Source organism: Ailuropoda melanoleuca, chromosome 2, assembly GCF_002007445.2.
Source record: "Ailuropoda melanoleuca isolate Jingjing chromosome 2, ASM200744v2, whole genome shotgun sequence".
Lineage (NCBI taxonomy): Eukaryota > Metazoa > Chordata > Mammalia > Carnivora > Ursidae > Ailuropoda > Ailuropoda melanoleuca.
The window spans coordinates 28,026,428-28,049,736 of record NC_048219.1 but is presented as its reverse complement, the minus strand read 5'-3'; the positions used below and the strand labels follow the sequence as shown (position 1 = coordinate 28,049,736).

The 23,309-nt window shown below is 36.0% G+C and overlaps 1 protein-coding gene across 2 annotated transcripts in view; it reads right to left on the bottom strand.

Moving 5' to 3' along the window:
- The window catches only part of SCP2 (sterol carrier protein 2), a 112,776-nt gene that overhangs the window by 39,168 nt on the left and 50,299 nt on the right, over positions 1–23,309 (bottom strand). For both annotated transcript variants that reach the window (XR_004623085.1, XM_011220396.3), the window contains exons 9-11: positions 21,951–22,101; positions 20,611–20,758; positions 10,318–10,425 (exon numbers count right to left, since the gene is read on the bottom strand). Coding sequence is in view for 1 of the 2 variants with exons in the window: in XM_011220396.3 (XP_011218698.1) it covers positions 10,318–10,425; positions 20,611–20,758; positions 21,951–22,101 (407 nt within the window). In the remaining variant the exon portion in view is untranslated. The remainder of the gene's footprint in view (positions 1–10,317; positions 10,426–20,610; positions 20,759–21,950; positions 22,102–23,309) is intronic.

Below are 23,309 nucleotides of genomic sequence, written 5' to 3'. Positions count from 1 at the left end.
GCCTGGGTGGGACAGTCGGTTAAGCATCCAACTCTTGGTTTCAGCTCAGGTCATGATCTCAGGGTTGTAAGATCAAGCCCCACTGAGTGTGGAGCCTGTTTGAGAATTTCTCCCCCTCTCCCTCTGTCCCCCCAACTCCCCCTCCCCGCCTGCTCTCTCTCAAATAAATTATTTAATTAAAAAAAAAAGAACAATCTAAAAGGAATTCATGATTTTGAACTATGAATAAACAAAATATTCACTTCAAATGCTTAAATCTATCTTTTTTTCTATTACAGGTACTGTTATGGCAACTAGAAGCTTTTTTTCATCCAGATCTGGACAAGTTAAAATTGGAAACCATATGATGAAGCTTTAATTTTAAAGCTAATTTTCCAATACTGAGTTCCCACCAAAGTAGCAATATCTTACAATTAAACTAACACTATTTATAGAAGAGAACCTTACACCGTCCCCACCCCATCATAAGTTAGTGTGTTTTGGAAGCACTTGACCATTTTCTGATTTTCTTAGAATCCTACTGCAATTTGTTATCCAAGTAACCAGGACAAAATATTTAAACTACTCAGAGCTGTCATTCTGATATATTTTTCAGGACCCTGAATTCTTTCTTGGACTACAGCTAATGGCCATGTGTCAGATTTATTTGAAGTACATCCAAATCCTCAATATGTAGCAAGTAAACATTTATACTTCAGTAATTCTTCAGCCCTATTCAGGCTACTAATCAGATCAGCAAGATCCATAAGTTATGCCCCCCAAATGCTACCCCGCCACTAGACATTATCCCTAATGACTAATGATAACAGGAAAATGTTACCAACAGTGTAGACTAAAATATTGGAAATGGTGCCTGCGTGGCTCAGTTGGTTGAGCATCAGACTCTTGATCTAAGCTCAGGTCTTGACCTCAGGGTTGTGAGTTCGAGCCCTGCATTGGGGTCCATGCTGGGCATGGAGCATACTTTAAAAAGAACAACAACAAAAATAAATAAATAAAATATTAGAAAGGGTTTTCAAAGGATACTGCAGAAGGTGTGACACTCTTTGAAGTATTCAAATATTGAGTAAATTCTATCTTCCTGGGGTGTTTTTGGGTAGCTTTTTAGTGCCGGGGGAAGGAAGTAGATGACCTGCCAAGACTGACAAAATTGTTTACATTTAATAAAAGAATCTAATGTTGACAAGATTATTAAAAAAAGAAGTACTCTTGGGGCTCCTGGGTGGCTCAGTCAGTTAACTGTCTGCCTTCAGCCCAGATCACAATCTCAGGGTCCTAGGACTGAGCCCTGCATGAGGCTCCCTGCTTAGGGGGGAGTCTGCTTCTCCCTCTCCTTCTGCCCCTTTCCCTGCTTATGGTCAAGCTCTCTCTCTCTCTCAAATAAACAAAATCTTTAAAAAAAAAACTTATTAATTTGACTAATAAAACATTATATTATTTTTTAAAAAAGTACTCTCACACTCTGTTGTTGGAAATATACATTGTATTATTTTTTAAGAAAAAAATGTGGCAATGTCTACCAATTTTTAAAGATATACTAACCTTTGACATAGTGAGTGCATTGTTTTGAACTTATCCTGAAGATACACACAAAAGTATGCAAAGACACAAGGATGCTTCTTGTAGCATTGTTTATAATAGCAAAATTGACACCACATATATGTCTCCTAGGCTTGTTAGGTAAATTTCTTATAATGAGAATACTGTGCAGGCATTAAAAAAGAATAAACAATATCTCTAAGTGATAATATAAAAAGGTTCTTAAGTAAAGGAAGCTGTCTACAGGGGCGCCTGGGTGGCTCAGTCGTTAAGCGTCTGGCTTCGGCTCAGGGCGTGATCCCAGTGTCCTGGGCTCGAGCCCCACATCGGGCTCCCTGCTCTGCTGGGAGCCTGCTTCTTCCTCTCCCATTCCCCCTGCTTGTGTTCCCTCTCTCGCTGGCGAAAAGGAAAGAAAAGAAAGCTGTCTACAATGTGGTAAATAGAAAGAAAGAAAGAAAGAAAGAAAGAAAGAAAGAAAGAAAGAAAGAAAGAAAGAAAAGGAAAGAAAAGAAAGCTGTCTACAATGTGGTAAATATACATATATGACACATACAGATAGAAAGGTTGTATATAGCCAAAATATGGAAGCAACACGTGTCTATCCATAGATGGAAAATGAAGATGTGTATATATATACCATGGTATATATATACCATGGAATATTACTCAGCCATAAAACAGGATGAGATCTTGCCACTTCCAATAACAACACCTAAAAGGTATTAAGCTAAGTGAAATAAGTCAAATAAAGAAAGGCAAATACCGTTATGATTCCACTTATGTATGGAATCTAACAGATTTTTTTTAAAAGATTTTATTTATTTATTCAAAGAGATAGAGACAGCCAGCGAGAGAGGGAACACAAGCAGGGGGAGTGGGAGAGGAAGAAGCAGGCTCATAGTGGAAGAGCCTGATGTGGGGCTCGATCCCACAACGCTGGGATCACGCCCTGAGCCGAAGGCAGACGCTTAACTGCTGTGCCACCCAGGCGCCCCTACTTATGTATGGAATCTAAAAAACAGAACAAATGAACAAACAAAAAGCAGAAATAGACCCATATGTACAGAGAACAAACTGACAGTGCCAGAGGGAGGGAGTGGGGAAGTGGGCTAAATGGGTGAAGGAGAACGGGAGACAGACTTCCAGTTAGGGAATGAATGAGTCACAGGAATGAAAGGCAAGGCATGGGGAATACAGTCAATGATATTGTTAATAGCGATGTATGGCGACAGATGGTAGCTACACTTGTGGTGAGCAAAGCACAATGTACAGACTCGTCCAATCATTATGTGGTACACCTGAAACTAATGTAACATTATGTGTCAACTATACTTTGTAACAAAAAAAGAAAGATTGTATAAACACACATATAAATATGCATTTGTTAAAGCATAACAATTTTGGGGCATATACCCCCAAAATAGTAAAAGAAGTTGACTCTGAGGAATAGAACTAAAGGTAAGAAGGAAGAGAAAAACATATTAAATGTTAAAATTTGACATCCTGCTATAACATTAAAAACCATACGACAAACCTTTGGAGAACTATTTGGCAGCTTCTTACAAAGTTAAAAATATATCTCCCCTCTGACTGAGCCATTTTGCTCTGAGTTATTAACCCAAGAGAAATGCAAAAGGTATGTCCACAAATAGACTTGTATGAACAGGTTCATAGCATCTTTATTCATAATGGCCTCAAACAAGAAGGAACTCAAATGTCCGTCAACAGAATGGATAAACAAAGTGGTATATGGAATACTATTTAGCAATAACAAAGGACGAACTACTGAAAAATCTGGATCAGTCTTAGCCTGACTGAGGAAGAAGGATTCGGAGAATGGGGAAGATGTTTGAGGGAAGTCAAGGTACATTTATGTTGTAGCATCTGTCAGTACTTCATTTCTTTTATGGCCTAAGAATATTCCATTGTATGAATATACCACATTTTGTTTATCCATTCATCACCTGATGACAGACATCTAGGTTGCTTTCATCTTTCTGGCTATTATAAATAATGCTGCTATAAACAATTGTGTTTTGCGAGAAGTGTGTATTTTACTATATGAAAATTACACCTCAATTTTAAGAAAGAATATGGATATGAAAAATCGTATTGTTACTACAAAGCATGATTTCTGAATGTTTCAATGAATGTCAAAAATATCTCAGAATGGCAAACAAGTTAGTTATAATAAAAAATACGTTCCTTCAGAGGAGAAAAAAGCTATGTGTCAATAAAAACAACCTGAAATGCCACATTCATCTCCTGATGAAAAGAAGTTTTTTATATGAGAGTGAGGAAGCTGTCTGAAAGAACTTAAATCACTGTCTCTAATGTAAACTGCAACTCTTTTTTTTTGTCTTTTTCTAAATTTTAATTCCAGTATAGTTAATATATAGTGTTGTATTAGTTACAGGTGTACAATACAGTGATTCAACAATTCTACACATTACTCAGTGCTCATCAAGGCAAATTTACTCTCAGGGTGCCTGAGTGGCTCAGTCGGTTAAGTGTCTAACTCTTGGTTTTGGCTCAGGTGCTGATCTCAGGGTCGTGAGATCAAGCCCCATGTCAGGCTTTGCACTCAGCATGGAGTCAGCTTAAAAGACTCTCTTTCCCTCTCACTCTGCCCCTCCCCACCTCCTGGGCTCTCCCTCTTTCCCTCAAATAAATAAATCTTAAAAAAAAAAAGATAAATTTACTCTTAATCCCCTTCACCTATTTTACCCATCCCCACACCCACCTACCCTCTGGTAACCATCTGTTTGTTCTTGGGCTGCTCCCATAATCTGACTATTGTATATAAAGCTGCAATACACATAGGGGTCCATTTATCTTTTCAAATTAGTGTTCGAGTCTCTTGTAGGCGGCATATAGATAGGTCTTGCTTTTTTTTATCCATTCCATCACCCTGTCTTTTGATTGAAGTGTTTAGTCCATTTACACTTAAAGTAATCATTGATAGGTATATACTTATTGCCATTTTGTTACTTGTTTAATGTTTGTTTTTGTAGTTTTTGTAGTTCTTCTCTGTTCCTTTCTTCTCTTGCTCTCTTCTCTCATGATTTGCTGGCTTTCCTTTTCCTTTCTCTTTATTTTCACATATCTATTACTGGCTTTTTATTTGTGGTTACCAGTAGGTTTATAAATAACACCTTATGCATATTGCAGTCTTTACTAAGTTCATTGTCACTTAAGTCTGAACCTGTTGTTTACTCTTCTCCTCACCCCCACACTTTGGGTATAGCATGTCATATCACATTCTTTTATTCTGAGAATCCTTCGACTGATTCTTATAGATATACTTACTTTTACTGCTTTTGTGCTTCCTACTTTTCTTATTTCTACTTATGGTCTTTCCTTTCCACTCAAAGAGTCCCCTTTAACATTTCTTATAGGGCTGGTTTAGTGGTCAAGAATTCCTTTAACTTTTCAGTGTCTGGAAAATTTTTTTTATCTCTCCTTCTATTCTAAATGATAGCCTTGCTGGATAGAATATTCTTGGCTGCAGGTTTTTTTTCTTTCAGCACTTTGAATATATCACACCACTCCTTTCTGGTCTGCAGTTTCTGCTGAAAAATCAGTTGACAGCCTTACGAGGTTTCCCTTGTATGTAATTGCTTTCTTTTCTCTTGAAAAGAGAAATTCTCTCTTTATCACTTTTTGCATTTTAATTACTACGTGTCTTGGTGTGTTCCTCCTGGCACTGATTTTGCTGGGGGCTCTCTGTGTCTCCTGGATCTAGATTTCTGGTTTCCATCCCCATATTTGGGAAGTTTTCAGCTATTATTTCTTCAAATAAATTTTCTGTCCCCTTTCCTCTCTCTTCCTCTCAGAGCTCTATAATGCAAATGTTATTACACTTGATGGGAGTCACTGAATTCCCTAATTTTCATTTACTGTTATAATTTTCCTCTCTCCTGTTCACCTTGATTGCTTTCCATTATTCTGTCCTCCAGGTTGTTGATCCATTTTTCTGCTCCCTCCAGTCTACTATTTATTCCATCTGGTGTATTTTTAATTTCAGTTTTTGAGTTCTTTATCTCTGATTGGTTCTTTTTTATGTTTTTTATCTCTGTTGAGGGTCTCACTGAAGTCCTCCACTCTTTTCTCAAGTCCAGTGAATATTTTTATAACCATTACTTTTAAGTCTTTATAAGGCATATTACTTATCTCTGTTTTGTTTAGCTCTCTTGCTGTGATTTTGTCTTGTTCTTTCATTTGGGACATAGTCCTCTGTCTCCTTATTTTGTTTAACTCTGTGTCTGTTTCTGTGTCTTAAGAAAGTCAGCTACATCTCCAGGTTGGAGGGGACATATCTGTGGGGACTAGGTCTACTGTTAGCAAGTGAGGTGGAGAGTGTTGGCACTGTGCTGTTTCCCACAGATGTCCACGTGTCTAGGCTTGGGGGAGCGGGGAATGGGGGAGGGAAATGTCACCTGCCGTCTCTTTTGTTCTTAGAGAAGTCTCCCAAAGAACCCTGACCCTCTAGCACACACTTGGAGATTAGTAATAAATCTCCCTCTTGTATACCCCAGGTGGTTTTCAAACCACTGCTTCTATGCTGTATCTCCACGGGGCTGTATATTGTACTATACCTTTAAGGGCTGGGACTCAGTTTCCTATAACCTGCCCAGCTTTTCCAGAGCTGAGCCTGCTGATTTTTTAATCAGCTGAGCCCACTGAATTGTATGGTAGGGGGATGATTCATTTCTTTTTTATTAAGTTTTTTCACTTTAATTCCAGTATAATTAACATACAGTGTTGTATTAGTTTCAGATGTATAATATAGTGATTCAACAAGTCTATACATTAGTCAGTGCTCATCATGTTTCATTCTGCAAAAACTTGCCAACATTTGGTATCGTCACCATTTTGGATTTTGGGGATTCTAATACATATGTACAGGTATCCTGTGGTTTTAATTCACAATTCCCTAATGACATATGATGTTGAAGATCTTTCCATATGCATATTTGCCATTGTATACCACCTTTGGTGAATTGTCTGAGTCTTTTACCCAATTTTTAATCATATTGTTCATTTTCTTACTGTTTAGTTTTAAGAGCTCTTTGTATATTTTAGATAATAGTCCTCTGGCGGGTATGTCTTTCGCAAATATTTTCTCTCAGTCTGTGGCTTGTCTTTCCATTCTCTTAAAATTTTGTCTTTTTTATCCCTCTATTTCTCCATTATTTCCTTCTTGTGTGTTAAATAGGTATTTTTTAGTGTGACATTTTCATTCTTTGTCATTTTACTATATATTTTTTCACTATATATCTTTACTATATATTTTTAAGTTTTTTTTAATTGTTGCTCTAGGGATTACAATTAACAATTTATAGCAACCTAGTTTGGATTAATACCAACTTTATTTCAATAGTATACAAAAAAGATTTTGTTCCCTTTTGTTCCCTCTACCCTCCTTTGTGTTGTTACTGTCATACAAATTATATCTTTATGCATTGTATGCCTATTGACTCAGATTATTGCTTCATGCAGTTGGATAGGAGGGGAAAAACGTGACAAGGAAAAATGCATTTATATTGTTCTTTATATTTTACCAATATAGTTACATTTATTAATGCTCTTTATTTCTTCATATGCCCTTTATTCCACTGCCTAGTGCTCTTTCATTTCAGTTTGAATGACTCTCTTTATAAAGTATTTTGTATAATGGAGGTCTAGTGATAAATTCTCTCAATTTTTATCTTGGAATGTCTTCATTTCTCCTTCATTTTTAAAGGGTGTTTCACTGAACACAAAATTCTTGCTTGGCACTTTCTTTCATCACACTTCCTCAATGGTTTCTGAAAAGAAATCAGCTCTTAAGCCTTACTGAGGATGGTTCTACAGGACGAATCTTCTCTGTTCTTGTTTTCAATATTCTGTTTCCAATAGTTTGATTATGGTATGTCTAAGTATAAATCCCTTTGAGGTATTCCTACCTGAAATTTGTTGAACTTCTTGGACATGTATATAAATTTTTTTTTCTCAAGTTTGGGGAGTTATCAGCCATCATTTCTTCAAATATTCTCTGTGTCCCTTTCTTTCCTCTCCCTCTGGGGCCATTATTATGTGTATGTTGTTAGAGTTGCTGGGCCCTACAGGTCTCTGAGGCTCTGTTCATTTTTCTTCATTCTTTTTTTTTTTTTTTTCCTGTTTCTCAGCCTGGATAATTTCAATTGACCTACCTTAAAGTTTACTGATTTTTTTCTTCTGCCTGCTCAAATTTGATGTTGATCCCCTCTAGTGAATTTTTTATTCCAGTTACTATAATTCTCAATGCCAGAATTTATTTGGTTCTTTCCTACCATTTCTACCTAGTAATGGATATTCTCTATTTGGTGATATATTGTGATATTTTCCTTTAGTTCTTTATATATAGTTTCCTTTAATTCTTTGAACATAATTAAGTAGATGATTGTCTTTGTCTAGTAAATCCAATGTTTGAGCTACCTCAGTTTCTATGAACTGCTTTTTCCCCCTGTGTATGGGCCATTCTTTCTTGTTTCATTGCATGTCTCATAGTTTTTTGTTGAAAACTGGGTATTTTAAATAATATAATGTGGCAACTCTAGAAATCAGATTCTTCCCCTTTCCCAGAGTTTGTTGTTGTTGTTGGCCTAGTGACTTTACCAGACTAATTCTGTAAAGTCTGTATTCTTTGTCACATTTGACCACTAAATTCTGTTCTTGGTTAGCTTAGTGGTTAGCTAATGGCTGGACAGAGATTTTCTTAATGTTTAGAACTAGTAAGTCTCTCAGTCTTTCCTGAGGCTGTGTGTGTGTAGGGGTACTCAGCTAGGCAGTTTACAACTTCACCTTAGCCTCTACTTCCTGCTTACACAGAGCCCCAAGGTTAGCCAGAGATAAAGGTTAGGACCTTCTCAGGTCTTTTCCGAGCATGCAGACAGCCTTGAACATACACATGGCTGTATGTATGTACTTGGTGTTCTAGATTCCCAGGGATATGTCCGATCTTTTCAAAGACCCTTACAGACATCTCATTCCTCAGCTTTTTAAGTTTTTTGTTGGGTTGTTTGCCCCAGTTGTTACCAGCACCTCAGGCAGGTATGTTAGCTATGTTTTTAAGCCAGTTGTTGCTAATTGCTTTCAACAAATGACTCTGAAGAAAATTCTGTTTGCACTGTGCATGTTCTCTGTCAGGTTACATAAAGACACGCCTTTTCAGAATGGTTCGCCAGGGAACTGCCAGACAGGTCAAATAATGACAACTCCCTGAGAATAGGGCTTTGAAAGAGCTCCCAGTTCATTTGACTCCTCCAGTGTTGGCTAGGCTGTTGGTTTTTACCATGATTGCAGGCTCTTGTTTTCAAGACTACCATGGAGCTGGGGAAAGGGGTGTGGGTGGTATTAGAGCAAGTCAAAATCCCATAAAGCTGGGTATTCTTATGGAGATTCACCTGACTGTTTGTTTTTAAAAATGTTCCCCCAGATTGCTGTAAGTCTTTGGTTAATTTCCAAAGTTCTGTAAAAACTTGATCTTGACAATTTTTACAAGTGTTCTTGGAACTTTTATAAAGCACAGTATTTGTCAAATGTTGTTAGTCCATCACTCCCAATGATATTACTCTCATCCCCTCATTTGCAGATTACTTTGAAATATATTAAGTTGTTTAGTGAAATAATAACAACAGTATACTGCAGGGTTTATAATATATTCAGAAGTGCATGGATATATGCTGTTGTAAAAATCCCTTACATCATATATGAAATGGCATAACATTAATTGAAAGTAGACTCTGGTTAATTTGAAGATGCCTGTGGTAGATTCTAGAGCAACCACTAAAAAATAAGAAAAGGAAATAATTCAACAGAAGAGAGAAAATAAAATACTATAAAATACCCAATTAATAAAAAGATAGCGTGAAAAAGAGAAAGGACCCAAAGAACAAACAAGACAAAATAAATAGCAAGGTGGCACATTATACTGCAACTATCTATGTGTACGTACCTGTGCACCTATCTCTTATTCTTAACTACGTACATCTATTTTCTCTACTAGGTTATAAGCTTACTAAATTTCAGTCATAAACAGAAACAAACCAAAGATAATTGCTATAATGAAGACACCATTAATTCTAACTTTTCTATTTTGGAATTTGCAATAATTTATAAAAATTTTAATTCATATATAAGACAATATGAAAAAAATACAAAACTCACCTATCTTCATAGCAATAAATCCCAGATTTTAGTGCTAAGTTATTTTATAAACTTCTTTGTACAATTTCATTTTACAATTAAGGAAACTAAGAGTCAAGGTGATTAACTGACTAATTAATTAATCAAAATAGTCACATGGCCAGTCAGCAGTAAAGCCACAGTAAAATTCTTATTTCGTAACTTCTAGTCCAGTTCTCTCAAGAGAAAAAAACTTCCATGTAACACCAACGATATATACAACTATATACAAATAATGTGCTCATTTCAAATTATTCTTATCCAGCAGGTCTAGCAAGATCGCTATTTGGAAACATTTTAAGTTAAATTGTATACCTATTTGAAAATAATCAAACTTTTAAAATATATATACTGCTGAATTTAGAGTTTCAACTAATTCAAATTCTCATCAGTTATTATTGAAGCACACTATACTTACAGGAAAATTAAAAATACTGTACTAAACGATCATTTAAAGCACTGGCTACAAGGTTCAGAGAATACAATCTTTCATTCAAATCGATGGCTAAAGCATTCATACTTATGTCAAAAATGATAACAAAAAATTAGAAAATCTATGTGTAGTATTACCTGTAGCTCCCAGTGGATGTCCCTTTGAAATCAATCCACCACTAGGATTTATGACCCACTTTCCTCCATACGTATTATCTCCTCTATCAACCAGTTTTCCACCTTGTCCTAAAGAAAGAAAAATGATATTTGTGAAGGCTAAAAATAACATTGGACCAGAGGTGCCTAAGTGGCTCAGTTAAGTGCCTTGACTCTGTCTCAGCTCAAGTGTTGATCTCAGGATTGTGAGTTTAAGCCCCACATTAGGCTCCGTACTTGGTGTGGAGCCTACTTAAAAAAAAAAAAAAAATGGACCAAATGATATGTTTTATTTTTTTAATTCAATATAGCCAAGATTTTCTTATAGCAAACATTTCTTAACATCTCAAACATTAAATTGATATAAGCACTTCTAAAAGTTACACAATAGGGGTGCCTGGGTGGCTCAGTTGGTTAAGTGGCAACTCTTGATTTCAGCTCACATCATGAACTCAGGGTTGTGAGATGGAGCCGGCATCAGACTCCACACTGGGCCTGGAGCCTGCTTAAGATTCTCTCTCTCCCTCTCCCCCAACCCATCTCCCCTTGTGCATGCTCTCTCAAAAAAAGTTACATAATAAATATTGAGTAACAAAGGTTTATATTTTCAGAACATTTCATGGATGAAACATAGCTTAGTTCCTCCTCACTGGCTTCTAAAATTGCTACAACTATAATAGAGATTCAGAGCACCTGAAGAATGAAACTGGATACAATACTATAATTAAAGTAATTGTATCAGCTTTAAAAATCCATAATTTCACCCAATACATTCATTTCCATTCTTTAAAAGATTTTATGTATTTATTTGAGAGACAGAGAGAGAGAAAGAGCACAAGCAGGGGTGGGGAAAGGCAGAGGGGAAGAGGGAGAAGCAGACTCTCTACTGAGCAGGGAGACCAAAAGATGCGGGGCATGGGGGCTCAATCCCAGGACTCTGGGATCATGACCTGAGCCAGAGGCAGATGCTTAACCAACTGAGCCACCCAGGCATCCCCATTTCCATTTTCAATTACACTATTATATGCTATATAAACATTCTTAGCAAACAGAGGGGAGAGTATAGGGGATGGGGAAAGGCTAGGGGACATGAAATGAAGGGAAGTGGCTGAAAATACTGTTAAGCCATAAATGTAAGCTTAAAAGAAAATGAAAATTACATGCTTAGTGATTTCAACATTCCTATCAATTCTCTGGTCATTCTTCCAGGTGGTGAAGAAGTAAATTAAAATGCATGCATTGTATAAAATATTCTTCTATCCATGTAATGAAGTGCAATCTCCAAAGAAAGATGATAAAGGTTGTTATGGTGCTGTCAGAGGTGGCTAATAACTTTGAAGTACTCACTCTGTGTCAGGCCTTGTTCTAATTACTTTCCATATATTTACATAATTTAATCCTCAACCCTGAGAAGTAGGTATTATCATTCCCATTTTATAGATGAGGAAACAGACACATAGAACTTAAGTAACCAGCCCAAGGCAACAGCAGGGGATTGATCGGGGATGAATTATCAGGCAGCCTGGATCCATAGCCTGTGTTCTTAACCAATATATTGTACTGCCTTTAAAAACCAAAGAGTTTTCTCCATTGGTAAACTGAAGCACACTAATCACAGAATTTTTTATGACTCATACTTCTTTTTTTTTTTTTAAGATTTTATTTTTAAGTAACCTCTACACCCTACTTAGGGCTTGAACTCACAACCCCAAGATCAAGAGTCACATGCTCCTCTGACTGAGTCAGCCAGGAGTCCCTATAACTAACACTTCTAAGTTTACTTTAAGTCTAGGTTGTAGATTAAAAACCATCTATTGAGGCATTCGTTTATTTTTTGGTTTTGCACACAGAACCTGATATAAGACTCTGGTCATAACAGGTATTCTACCTGCTATTATGGCTTTCAAAACTCCTAAATATTGTTACTCTACCAATAGCAGACTGAACACAAATCAACCCCAAGAAATGAATAATTCACTGCATGTTTTTTCTATAATATATACAATCCTATTAAATATCAGAAGATTCTACCGAGAAGTTGTCTTGAGCTCAACAACTAAAAGTGATCCAGAGATGAAAGTACAATAATGATCACTCTTATGTACCACAGATAAGAAAATAAATGGAAAGCAATTATTATGCCTATTATGTGCCAAAAACTCTGCTCTCATGGAGTTTACTTCATTGTCAGGAGAGGTGTGAGGAAGAGATAGACAATATGTAATGTAAGTGAAATATATAATAGAGTGGTAGTTAAGTGACATAGTGGGGGGAAAAGGCAGGAAAGGGAGTACAGGAAGCGTTGGGACAAAAAAGACAGAGGTAAGGAAGTCACATCTTAAACGAAGTTATTGGAGAAGGCTTCCACTGAGGTGACAATCGGTCAAAGGCCTAAAGGGAATAAAGGAGCAAATCCTACAGATATTTGAAAAAAGGCCCTGAGCTAGGAGTAAGCCTAGAGCGTTTGAACAAGGAAGACAATGTAGCTGCTGCAAAGTAAACAAACAAACAAACAAACAAACAAACAACAGCTCAGAGTTGTAGAAGTCAGAGAGATGGGAAAGGGGACTAAAGAGGGCAGATCACATTTGACTGTCACTTCTGAATGAGATGAACAGAGGAATGACATTGATCTGCTGTATGCTTTTAACAGGATCATTAAAGATTCATTATAGAGAATAGACTGTAAGGAGACATGGCAGAAGCAGACCAGTTACGAAACTACTATAATAATGTAAATGAGAAACAATGGTGGTCTGGACTAGGCTGTTAGTGATAAAGAGTGGTAAGATATGGTTGTATTCTGGATATATTTAGAAGGTAGAGTCCATAGCCTATAGGACTTAGAAATGGATTCAATGGGAGCTGCGAGACAGAAAGAGAGGAACTGGAGCAACTGGAGGATGGGAAAGACTGAGGAAGGAAGAGGATTGGGTCACATCAAAAGCTCAATTTGGATTTAGGTTTGAGATGTCAATGATATATCAAAAAAAAAAAAAAACAACCATGAAAATTAGGCAGCTGGACATATGAGTTTAGAGATCAGGGAAGTGGTTTAAGCTAGGGATATAATTTTACAAATCATCATCATATGTCAAAATATATACATATTTAAAACCTTGAAATTGGGTTCATAAGGCAGCATATATTCACTATAGCCTGTGTCTCCTACTGTTTACAACTGGAAACACTGGATAGATACAAAAAACAACTATGAAGACTCTGAAAAGTAAACAAAAGGAGGGGAATCATGGAGGGAGTTAAAAGTTGGAGAAGCTCCTATACAAAGATGAGTTCCAAGTTTCCTCTTTTTAGGCTCTCTTAACAGCTTTGTTCCAAGGGTGAGCACAGTCCTGGAGCAGACTAGCAGGACGGCAGCACAGGTAACTGAAATTCTAACAAAAACCCCATCTTTCTAACCAGAGAGACCAGGAAAAGAAATCCACACAGGTCAGGGAGTAAGAGAGAAAGCTCACAGCAGAAAGAGCCAGAAAAGAGGATCCCTTATTTCTGTGTATGGACTTAGAAATCTCAGGCTCACTCTTGAGCTAAGCATGCATAGGACAGACCCAAAGCAGCACAGCAAAGCCTTGGAGAACTGAACAGAGACATTAACTATGACCCAAAGAAGGCAAAACAGAAGGTGTCTGATACAACCGGGTTGACTGCTTGCTAAAACAAAAACGTGAACATTCTCTAGAGGATCAATACAGGTAACAATCACCTATCCTCAATACAAACCAAAATTAATACAAAAAAGAACCAGGAAAAGGAGAGTGTGACCAACTCTCAAGGGAAAAGATAATCAACAGATGCAAAACTCGAGAAGCCCCAAATCATAGAATTACCAAATGAAGACAAAAATAACTATTTGGACTGTGAGGTAAAGAAAACACAGTAAAAATGAATAAAAGATACGAGTTCTCAGCAAAGAAATGGAACCTATGCAATGAGCCAAATGGAAATCTTAGAATTGAACATGCAATATTTAAAATAAAAAACTCACTCACTAGAAATGGGTTCCAGAGCAGAAAGAGGATGAAGTAGGAGTCAGTAGATTTAAAGATATATCAGTATAAATTACCAAATCTGAAGAACAGAGAGAAAAGGGATTTAAAAATAAACAAAGCCTCAGGGACCTGTGGGACAATATTAAAAGGTCTAATATATGCATCATTGGAATCTTAGAAGAAGGAAAAAAAGGGAGCAGAAAAAAATACTTAAAGAAATAATGGTTAGAGACTACCCAAATTTGGTGAAAGACTCAAGAATTTTACAGACTCAAGAAGCCCAGAGGGGCGCCTGGGTGTCTCAGTCATTAAGCTTCTGCCTTTGGCTCAGGGTGTGATCCCAGGGTCCTGGGATCAAGCCCCACATCGGGCTCCCTGCTCCACTGGGAGCCTGCTTCTTCCTCTCCCACTCCCCCTGCTTGTGTTCCCTCTCTTGCTGGCTGTCTCTCTCTCTCTGTCAAAAATAAATAAATAAAATCTTAAAAAAAAAAAAAAAAAGAAGCTCAGAAAACCCAAAGCAGAATAAATTAAAAGAAAACCACGCCTAAATACAACACATCTGAACTGCTTAAACGTACTTGTCATTTGGAACAATGTAGGCCAGGGAGTAAAACACATGCTTTAACTGCTAAAGGAAAAGACCTGCCATTCCAGAATTCCATATCCAACAAAAATTTCCTTTAGGAATGAATGCTAAGTAAAGACATTCTCAAATGAAAGAAAGCTAAGAGAATTCATCTCCAGAAGACTTGCTTTATTAAAAAAAAATGCTAAAATAAATTCTTTTGGCTGAAGGAAATGATAACAAAGAAAAACATGGATCTGCAAGAGAGGAGAAAGAACAACAGAAATGATAAATATCTGGGTAAATATATAGAACTTTCACCTTCTAAGATCTTTAAAATATGTGCAATTGTTGAAACAAAAATTATAACACTGTTTTGTGGGGGTTTTGAATGTACACAGATGCAATACATATGACAATTATAACATAAGGGTTGGTGTGAGGCAGAAAGGAGTCGGTAAATGGATGTATGTGCTTGCAAGGTTTCTACATTTTATGTGAGGTGGTACAATATTGACTCTACAGAGACTGTAAAGGTTAGGTATGCATACTATAACACCTATACCAGTGGTTCTCAACTCTGAAATATTTGGCTCCCCCAGGGGACATGTGGCAATATCTGGAGACATTTTTAATTGTCACAACTGTGGGGAGGTACTATTGGCATTTAGTGGGCAGAAGCCAGGAATGCTGCTAAACATCCTACAATACATAAGCCCCATGACTAAGAATAATCTAGTTCATCAACAATGTTGAGGTCAAGAAACCCTGCAACCACTAAAACAAAAGAAAATTAAAAAACAAAAAAACTAAAGAGATATGGCCAAAAAGCCAATACACAAAATAGAAGTCATAATAAAAATACTCAAATAATCCAAAAGAAAGCAGGAGAGGGAGAACAGAAGAACAAAAAACAGAGAAGACAACAAATAACAGATAATGGTCAACCTAAGTCTTACTATATCAATAATTACCCTAAATGTTAATGATCTAAATCACACTGTCAAACAAATAGAATGCATAAAAAATATATAATGCAAATTACATATGTACTTTGAAATTTTCTAATGTATATCTTGTTTCATATATATTTTATTTAACCCAATATATCCAAACTATTTTCAACATGTAAGTAGTGAAAAAATTATTAATAAAATACCTTACATTCTACTTTTCATATTAAGTCTTCAAAATCCAATGTGTATTTCATACAGCACATCTCAGTTTGGGCTAGCCACATTTTAAGGATTCAATGATCACATATAGTTAACAGCTATTGTATTAGACAGCACAGGTTTAAACACTCCAGTTAAAAGGCAGAAATTGACAAAGGATAAAAAACAAACACTATTGCCTACAAAAGACACACCTTATACAGATAGATAAATAACATAAATAGGTTAAGAGCAAATGAATAGAAAAGAATATATCATGCAAACAGTAAGCATAAGAAGACTGGAGTGGCTATTTAATTTATTTATTTTATTTATTTATTTTTTTTAGAGAGAGAGAGTGGGGGGCTAGGGCAAGAAGAAGAAAATCTTAAGAAGGCTCCACGCTCAGTGTAGAGCCTGAGGCAGGGCTCAATCTCACGACCTGAGATCATGACCTGAGCTAAAACCCAGAGTCAGACCTCAACCGACTAAGTCACCCAGGTGCCCCTGGAGTGGCTATTTTAGTCAGATAAAAGAACTTCTAAACAAAGACTATAACCACACATAAAGCAAGATATTTCATAATGAAAAAATGGAAGACATACAACTATAAATGCACTTGTGCTTTATAACAGAGCCTCAAAATTAACAAAGCAAAAATTGACAGAACTAAAAGAAAAAGAGACAATTCCACAATAAATAGAAGAGATTTTAATACTCCTCTTTCAGCAACTGATATGGAAAAACAAATAAATCACTAGAGACATAGATCTGAAAAATCCTATCAATCATCTCAATTTAACTGACATGTTTAGAACACTACATCTAATAAGTGCAGAATTTGCATTATTTTCCAAGTAGATAAATTCACCAATAATAATGTACCATATGTTGAGCCATAAGATAAAATTCAATAAATTTGAAAGGATCAAAATCAAAGTGTATTCTCTTTGTAGCAGAATTAAATTAGAGAGCAATAACAGTAAGATATACAGGAATATTCCAAATACCTGGATATTAAACAGCACACTTCTAAATAATTTACAGGTCAAAGACAAAATTATAAGAAACATTAAAAATATTTTGAACTGGGGGGCGACTGGGTGGCACGGCGGTTAAGCGTCTGCCTTCGGCTCAGGGCATGATCCTGGCGTTATGGGATCGAGCCCCATATCAGGCTCCTCCGCTATGAGCCTGCTTCTTCCTCTCCCACTCTCCCTGCTTGTGTTCCCTCTCTCGCTGGCTGTCTCTATCTCTGTCGCATAAATAAGTTAAAAAAAATCTTTAAATAAAAAAATATATATATATTTTGAACTGGGGATGCCTGGGTGGCTCAGTCGGTTAAGTGTCTGCCTTGGGCTCGACTCATGATCCCAGAGTCCTGGGATGGAGTTTTCCGACGGACTCCCTGCTCAGCGGGAAGACTGCTTCTCCCTCTGCCTGCTTCTCCCTCTGCCTGCCGCTTCCCCTGCTTGTGCTTTCTCTCTCTTTCTCTGACAAACAAATAAATAAAATATTTAAAAAATATATTTTGAACTGAATAATGATGAAATGTATCAAATTTTGTGGAAGGTAGCTAAAATACTACTTAGAGGAAAACATACAGCTTTAAATACTTAGAAAAGGAGAAAGATCTAAAATAAATGACCTAAGGTTCTCCTGTAAGAAACTTAAAAGAAAACCAAAGTAAACCCAAAGTAAGTTAAAGGAAGGGGGGGAAAGAAGAGCAGAAATCAATGAAATGGAAAAAACAGACAATAAAGAAAATTAACAAAGCCAATGCTTAATCTTTGTAAAGCCCAACAAACTGACAAACTAGCCAGCTAGCTAGCCAGATCAAAAAAAAAAAAAAAAGGAAAAAGAACACCAATCACCAATGCAAGGAATAAAAAAGAAGTTATGCCCATAGATCCTATAGGCATTAAAAGAATAATAAGAGAATACTTTGCACAATTTCAGCCAATAAAAATGGGAATTTATCTTTATTATGGATTATTATTATTATTTATCTTTATTTTTATCTTTAAAAATATAACTTACAAAAACTGACAGACACTGGAAGAAACAGAAAATCTGAATAGGCGCATCTCTATTAACCAATTTTAACTTATCAAAAACTTCCCCAAGAAAACTGAAAAGCACTTGATTATACTGGTAAATTCTATGAGACAGTCAAGAAAGAACTAACACTAATCTACACAAACTTTTTCAGAACATACAGAATGAATAGTCACTGCTCAATTTGTTTTCTGAGACCAGCATAACTTTAATGCCAAAACCAGGGAAAGAAGAAGACTACAGACTTTCTCTGTCTGACTTATTTCACTTAGCATAATACCCTCTCCACCTATCCATGTTGTCACAAATGGCAAGATCTCATTCTTTTTTCATGGCTGAGTAATACACCATTGTGTGTGCATACACAGATACCCCTCCCCCCCAACATACACCCCCTGCATCTTTATCCAGTCATCTATTGATGGACACAGGTTGTTCCCACATTGTGGCTGTAGTAAATAACACTGTAATAAACATAAGGGGTGCAAATATCTTTTCTCATTAGTGTTTTTGCTTTCTTTGGGTAAATACCTAGTAGTGGAATTACTGGATTGTATGGTATTTCTATTTTTTAATTTTTTGAGGAACTTCCATACTGTCTCCACAGTGATTGTACCAATTTACACTCTCATGAAGAGTGCGTGAGCATTCCCTTTTCTCTACATCCTTGCCATCGCTTATTTATCTTTTTGATATTTGCTATTTTGACTAATTGTGGTTTTAATTTGCATTTCCCTGATGATTACTGATGTTCAGCATCTTTTCATGTATCTATTGCCCATCTGTATGTTTCTTTGGAAAAATGTCTATTCAGGTCCTCTGCCCATTTTTCAACTGGATTATTTGGGGGTTTTGATGTTGAGTTGTGTAAGTTCTTTATATATTTTCGATATTAACCCCTTATCAGATATATCATTTGCAAATATCTTCTCCCATCCAGAAGGCTGCCATTTTGTTTTGTTAATGGTTTCCTTTGCTTAATTTTGGTGTAGTCTCAACAGTTTATTGTTGCTTTTGTTTCCCTTCCCTGAGGAGACATATCCATAAAAATGTTGCTAACTGCCTATGTTTTCTTTTAAAAGATTAATGGTTTCAAGTCTCAACTTTAGGTCTCTAATCCATTTTGAGTTTATTTCTGTGTATAGTATAAGACAGTGGTTCAGTTTTCCCAGCACTACTTATCTAAGAGACTGTCTTTTCCAATTATATAGTCTTGCCTCCTTTGCTGTAGATTAATTGACCATACAAGTGTGGGTTTATTTCTGGGCTCTCTTGTTCAGTGAGCTATGTGCCTATTTTTCTGCCAATACCATACTGTTTTGATTACTATAACTTTGTAGTATATCTTGAAATCTGAGATCGTGATACCTCCAGCTTTGTTCTTCTTTCTCAAGACTGCTTTGGCTATTTGGGGTCTTTTGTGGTTCTATATAAATTTTAGGGATTCTAGTTCTAGTTCTGTTCTAGTTTTGTGAAAAACACTATTGGTATTTTGATAAGGATTGCATTGTATCTATAGATTTCTTCAGGTAGAATGGATATTTTGACAATATTAATTCTTCCAATCCATGAGCATGGTATATCTCTTCAGTTGTTTGTGTCATCTTCAATTTCTTTCATCCATGTCTTATAGTTTTCAGAGTATAAAACACTTTTATCTCCTTGGTTAAATGTATTCCTAGGTTGGTTTCTTTTTTTGGTATAATTTAAATGGAATTGTTTCCTTAATTTCTATTTCTGCTACTTCATTATTAGGGTATAGAAATGCAACAGATTTCTGTATATTAATTTTGTATCCTGCAACTTTCCTGAATTCTTTTATCAGTTCTAATAGTTTTTGTTTTTGTTTTTTTAGTGGAGTCTTCAGAGTATTCTATATATAGTATCATGTCATTTGTGAATAGTGACAGTTTTACTTCTTCCTTACCAATCTGGATGTCTTTTATTTCTTTTTCTTATCTGATTGCTGCAGGACACACAATACTCTTTTCAGTGGCTGAAATGTTTAAAACTGTTCATGAGGATGTGAAGCAACTAAAACTCTCATACACCACTGATATTAATGAAAAATAATACAACCACTTTGGAAATGAAAAGAAAAAAATCCTCCAGATCTCAACAACGAATTTTTCCATTCTCCTTTTTGAAAGTCTTTATTCAAACACAATATGAAATATTTGGGATTGTAATATTTGGGATATGTAATTTTTATCTTTTTTTTTTTTTTTTTTACTTAACAGTTCATTCTAAGTACCCGTGATTTACATAATACAAATTATTTGTATAATCTGTTACCTCAGTGTTGGTATTGTCCAAGACTACATGTTCTAAAAATTCTAGTATCAAAATAGCTTACATTCACTTTGCACAGTATGGCAGAGCCAACATGGAGGTAAAGGCAATTAGTGAATACCTCTTTTTAATGGCAAAAATGAAATTTCCTCAGTGAAATTTACAAAGTTAATCTGCATCTCATGAAAGATATTACCTTCTGGACAGAGTCCCAGTGCTTCATAAGTAAGGAGTTCATTGACAGAAAAGCAATCATGAAGTTCTATAACATCAATATCATTTGGTCTTAGGCCAGATTTCTCATAGCACTTTCTGGCAGCTTCTTTAGTCATATCAAAGCCAACCTAAAACCAAAACCACATATAAATAAATTAAGGGCATCAAAACTGGAACTTTTATATAAGATTTATAAGAGATTAATATGTATAACCTTTACAGCTGAAAACTGAGTGCACATATTGAAATCTCAGTTGATTCTATATTACATAGAAAGTCCAAATAAAAGAATATTCAGGATGGAGAATGTACATATTAAATTCTGCACTACAAAGAACAGAATTTTAAATAAGATATATAAAAGCACTTACAATTTCTCAGGCCATATCTTGTGCAGTTGTAAAAACTCTATCAAACCACAATATGCTGTTGTGGTAAATAGGCTGGAGGGATTGATCAATAGATCATTATGACTCAGATACACTAAAAACTATGAGGAATTTCTACATGAAAATAAACAATCTTCATTTTTAAAAAAATCATATAGGATACAATTTTTTCCAAATCCTTGCTCTTAACACCCCTTTGATCTCAGATAATAACAAGTCAACTTTTCTCCAAAGAATAAAATTGTGGTGTAAATGTACTGTAATCAGAAAACCTGAGATGTTCTATATCAGCCAAATCCCAGATTTGTGATCTTGGGCAAGTTACAGAGACATTTTCAAATTCAAAGCATTGTTGCAATATCATTTTGTAAACTCTAATTACCTTATGATTGTTATATACGTGTGTATATAAGCATCTTTGCATTTCTTTAATATATATGTGTGTATCTTCAAATATTCAACTAACTCTAGGTCTGAATTCTCATTTTTTAACTTCCTCCATATTTACTTAATCTTTAATCAGGATTTTTAAAGTGCTAAGGGTCAAGAAAGTTCCCTGAAAATATCCTTATTTTTCCCTTACCTGTGTAAGAAAGGAACGCTGGGCATAACCAGTGAACTCAAAAAGAAAAAAGTCCACCAAAATAGCACATCTAGTTAGTTAAAAATGCATGCGGGGCTCTATCACAAGAAGCATATGTTCTCATCAGTTTTTTTCCCTTAACAGATTCCTAAGGATGGGTTCTAATATTATATTTTCTGGACTGATTTTTTTTTCAAGTAAATAACTTCTAGAGCAAATGACAACATGATGTCACCTTGAAATTTCTAAACAGAAATCCCTCAATTGATAAATAAAACAGAATCTCAGACATACCCTATATGTTGGCTAACCAAACTTAACAACAACAACAACAAATCTCAGACATACCACTTTAATAATGCTTTTGTCTTCAAATGAACTTGGCAAATCAGTTACCATCTCTTGTGCCAAAATTTCCACAGCTTTGGATTCCAGGCCATACTTCCGTACAAACATTTCACTAGCCAAAACTGCCGCTGCAGCACCATCTGAAGTGGGACTAAGAGGAGGTAAAACAGTTCTTTACACCCAGTATGTCTCTATTCTAGGATTATAGACTAGGAGTTCTTTCTATGTGGAAAGAAACACTGAGGATGCTTGCCAGTCATTGCACTGTCTTCACTGTGAAATCTACAGTTAAAAATTATACATGCTTCCCGACTTGAGGACTAAACCTCAATCAAGAACTTAAATGCTATCAGTCACCGTTTGGTCTCTAAGAGTCTCTCCCAAAAAGTTCTTACTGCAAAGAATCCTGGATTAGCCTCTGCAGATGCATAAGGCATCTTATAATGACTTGAGAGGAGTCCACATGGTTATTCTTATCCTACTACAATAAAAACTCTCCTAGAGGCCTAACTAGCTCCAGCTTTCCTACCTCCCAAATAACCAGTCATGGAATCCTTTTGAAAACTGGGAAGGGATGGGATACAAGATACCAGAAAGTCCAAACCAGAAAGTGGTTTAGTTAAGACTTTGGTGATCTCCTCAAAATAGCTCTTTTCCTTATAGCAAGCTGTGAAGAAACTGGCAAACACAAAAAGCCTTCTCTGAGTTCAGCTGGTCTTTATAAATGGGCAGACCTTCATATTGCAACAGATAAAAGTTGACCCCATCCTAGCCAATATCTTCCAGGTGATAACTGGGCACAGGCAGGAGCTCTGAAGTACTAATTCCATCTTCTGGGAGACAGATATTGTCAAGCAATTATCAAGATTTAACTATTACCATGATTAGAACTACTTTTTCTTGTTTTTCTTGTTTTTCATTTTTCTTGTTTCACATTTACTCTAGTTATTATAATTGAATAACATTCCCTAAGGTAGAAGCATACAGCAGAGAAAACAAAATGCTCAAGGGAGAAACTCTGGACTCCACTGGCCTCCTAAGTCATATTTACATGAATAAAATGCAATTTTTAAAAAGTAGGTAGAACTCAGGAAAGAAGGAAATAAAATACACAATTTTCCAAGAGAAAAGACAGTCTGTCTCTAGATATGAATAGGAAGTAAGGGTCGTCAATCCAGAGTGAGGACCACATTTGCAGGAGTGCTACAGAAGCAGATACAGACACAGATTTACCCAGACACAAAGCCTAAGGTTTACCTAAGGCGGGGGGAGGGAGCAATTATTTTTCTCTATTAAATATTAAAATGTGGGGGCACCTGGGTGGCTCAGTCAGTTGAGTATCTGACGCTTGGTTTCAGC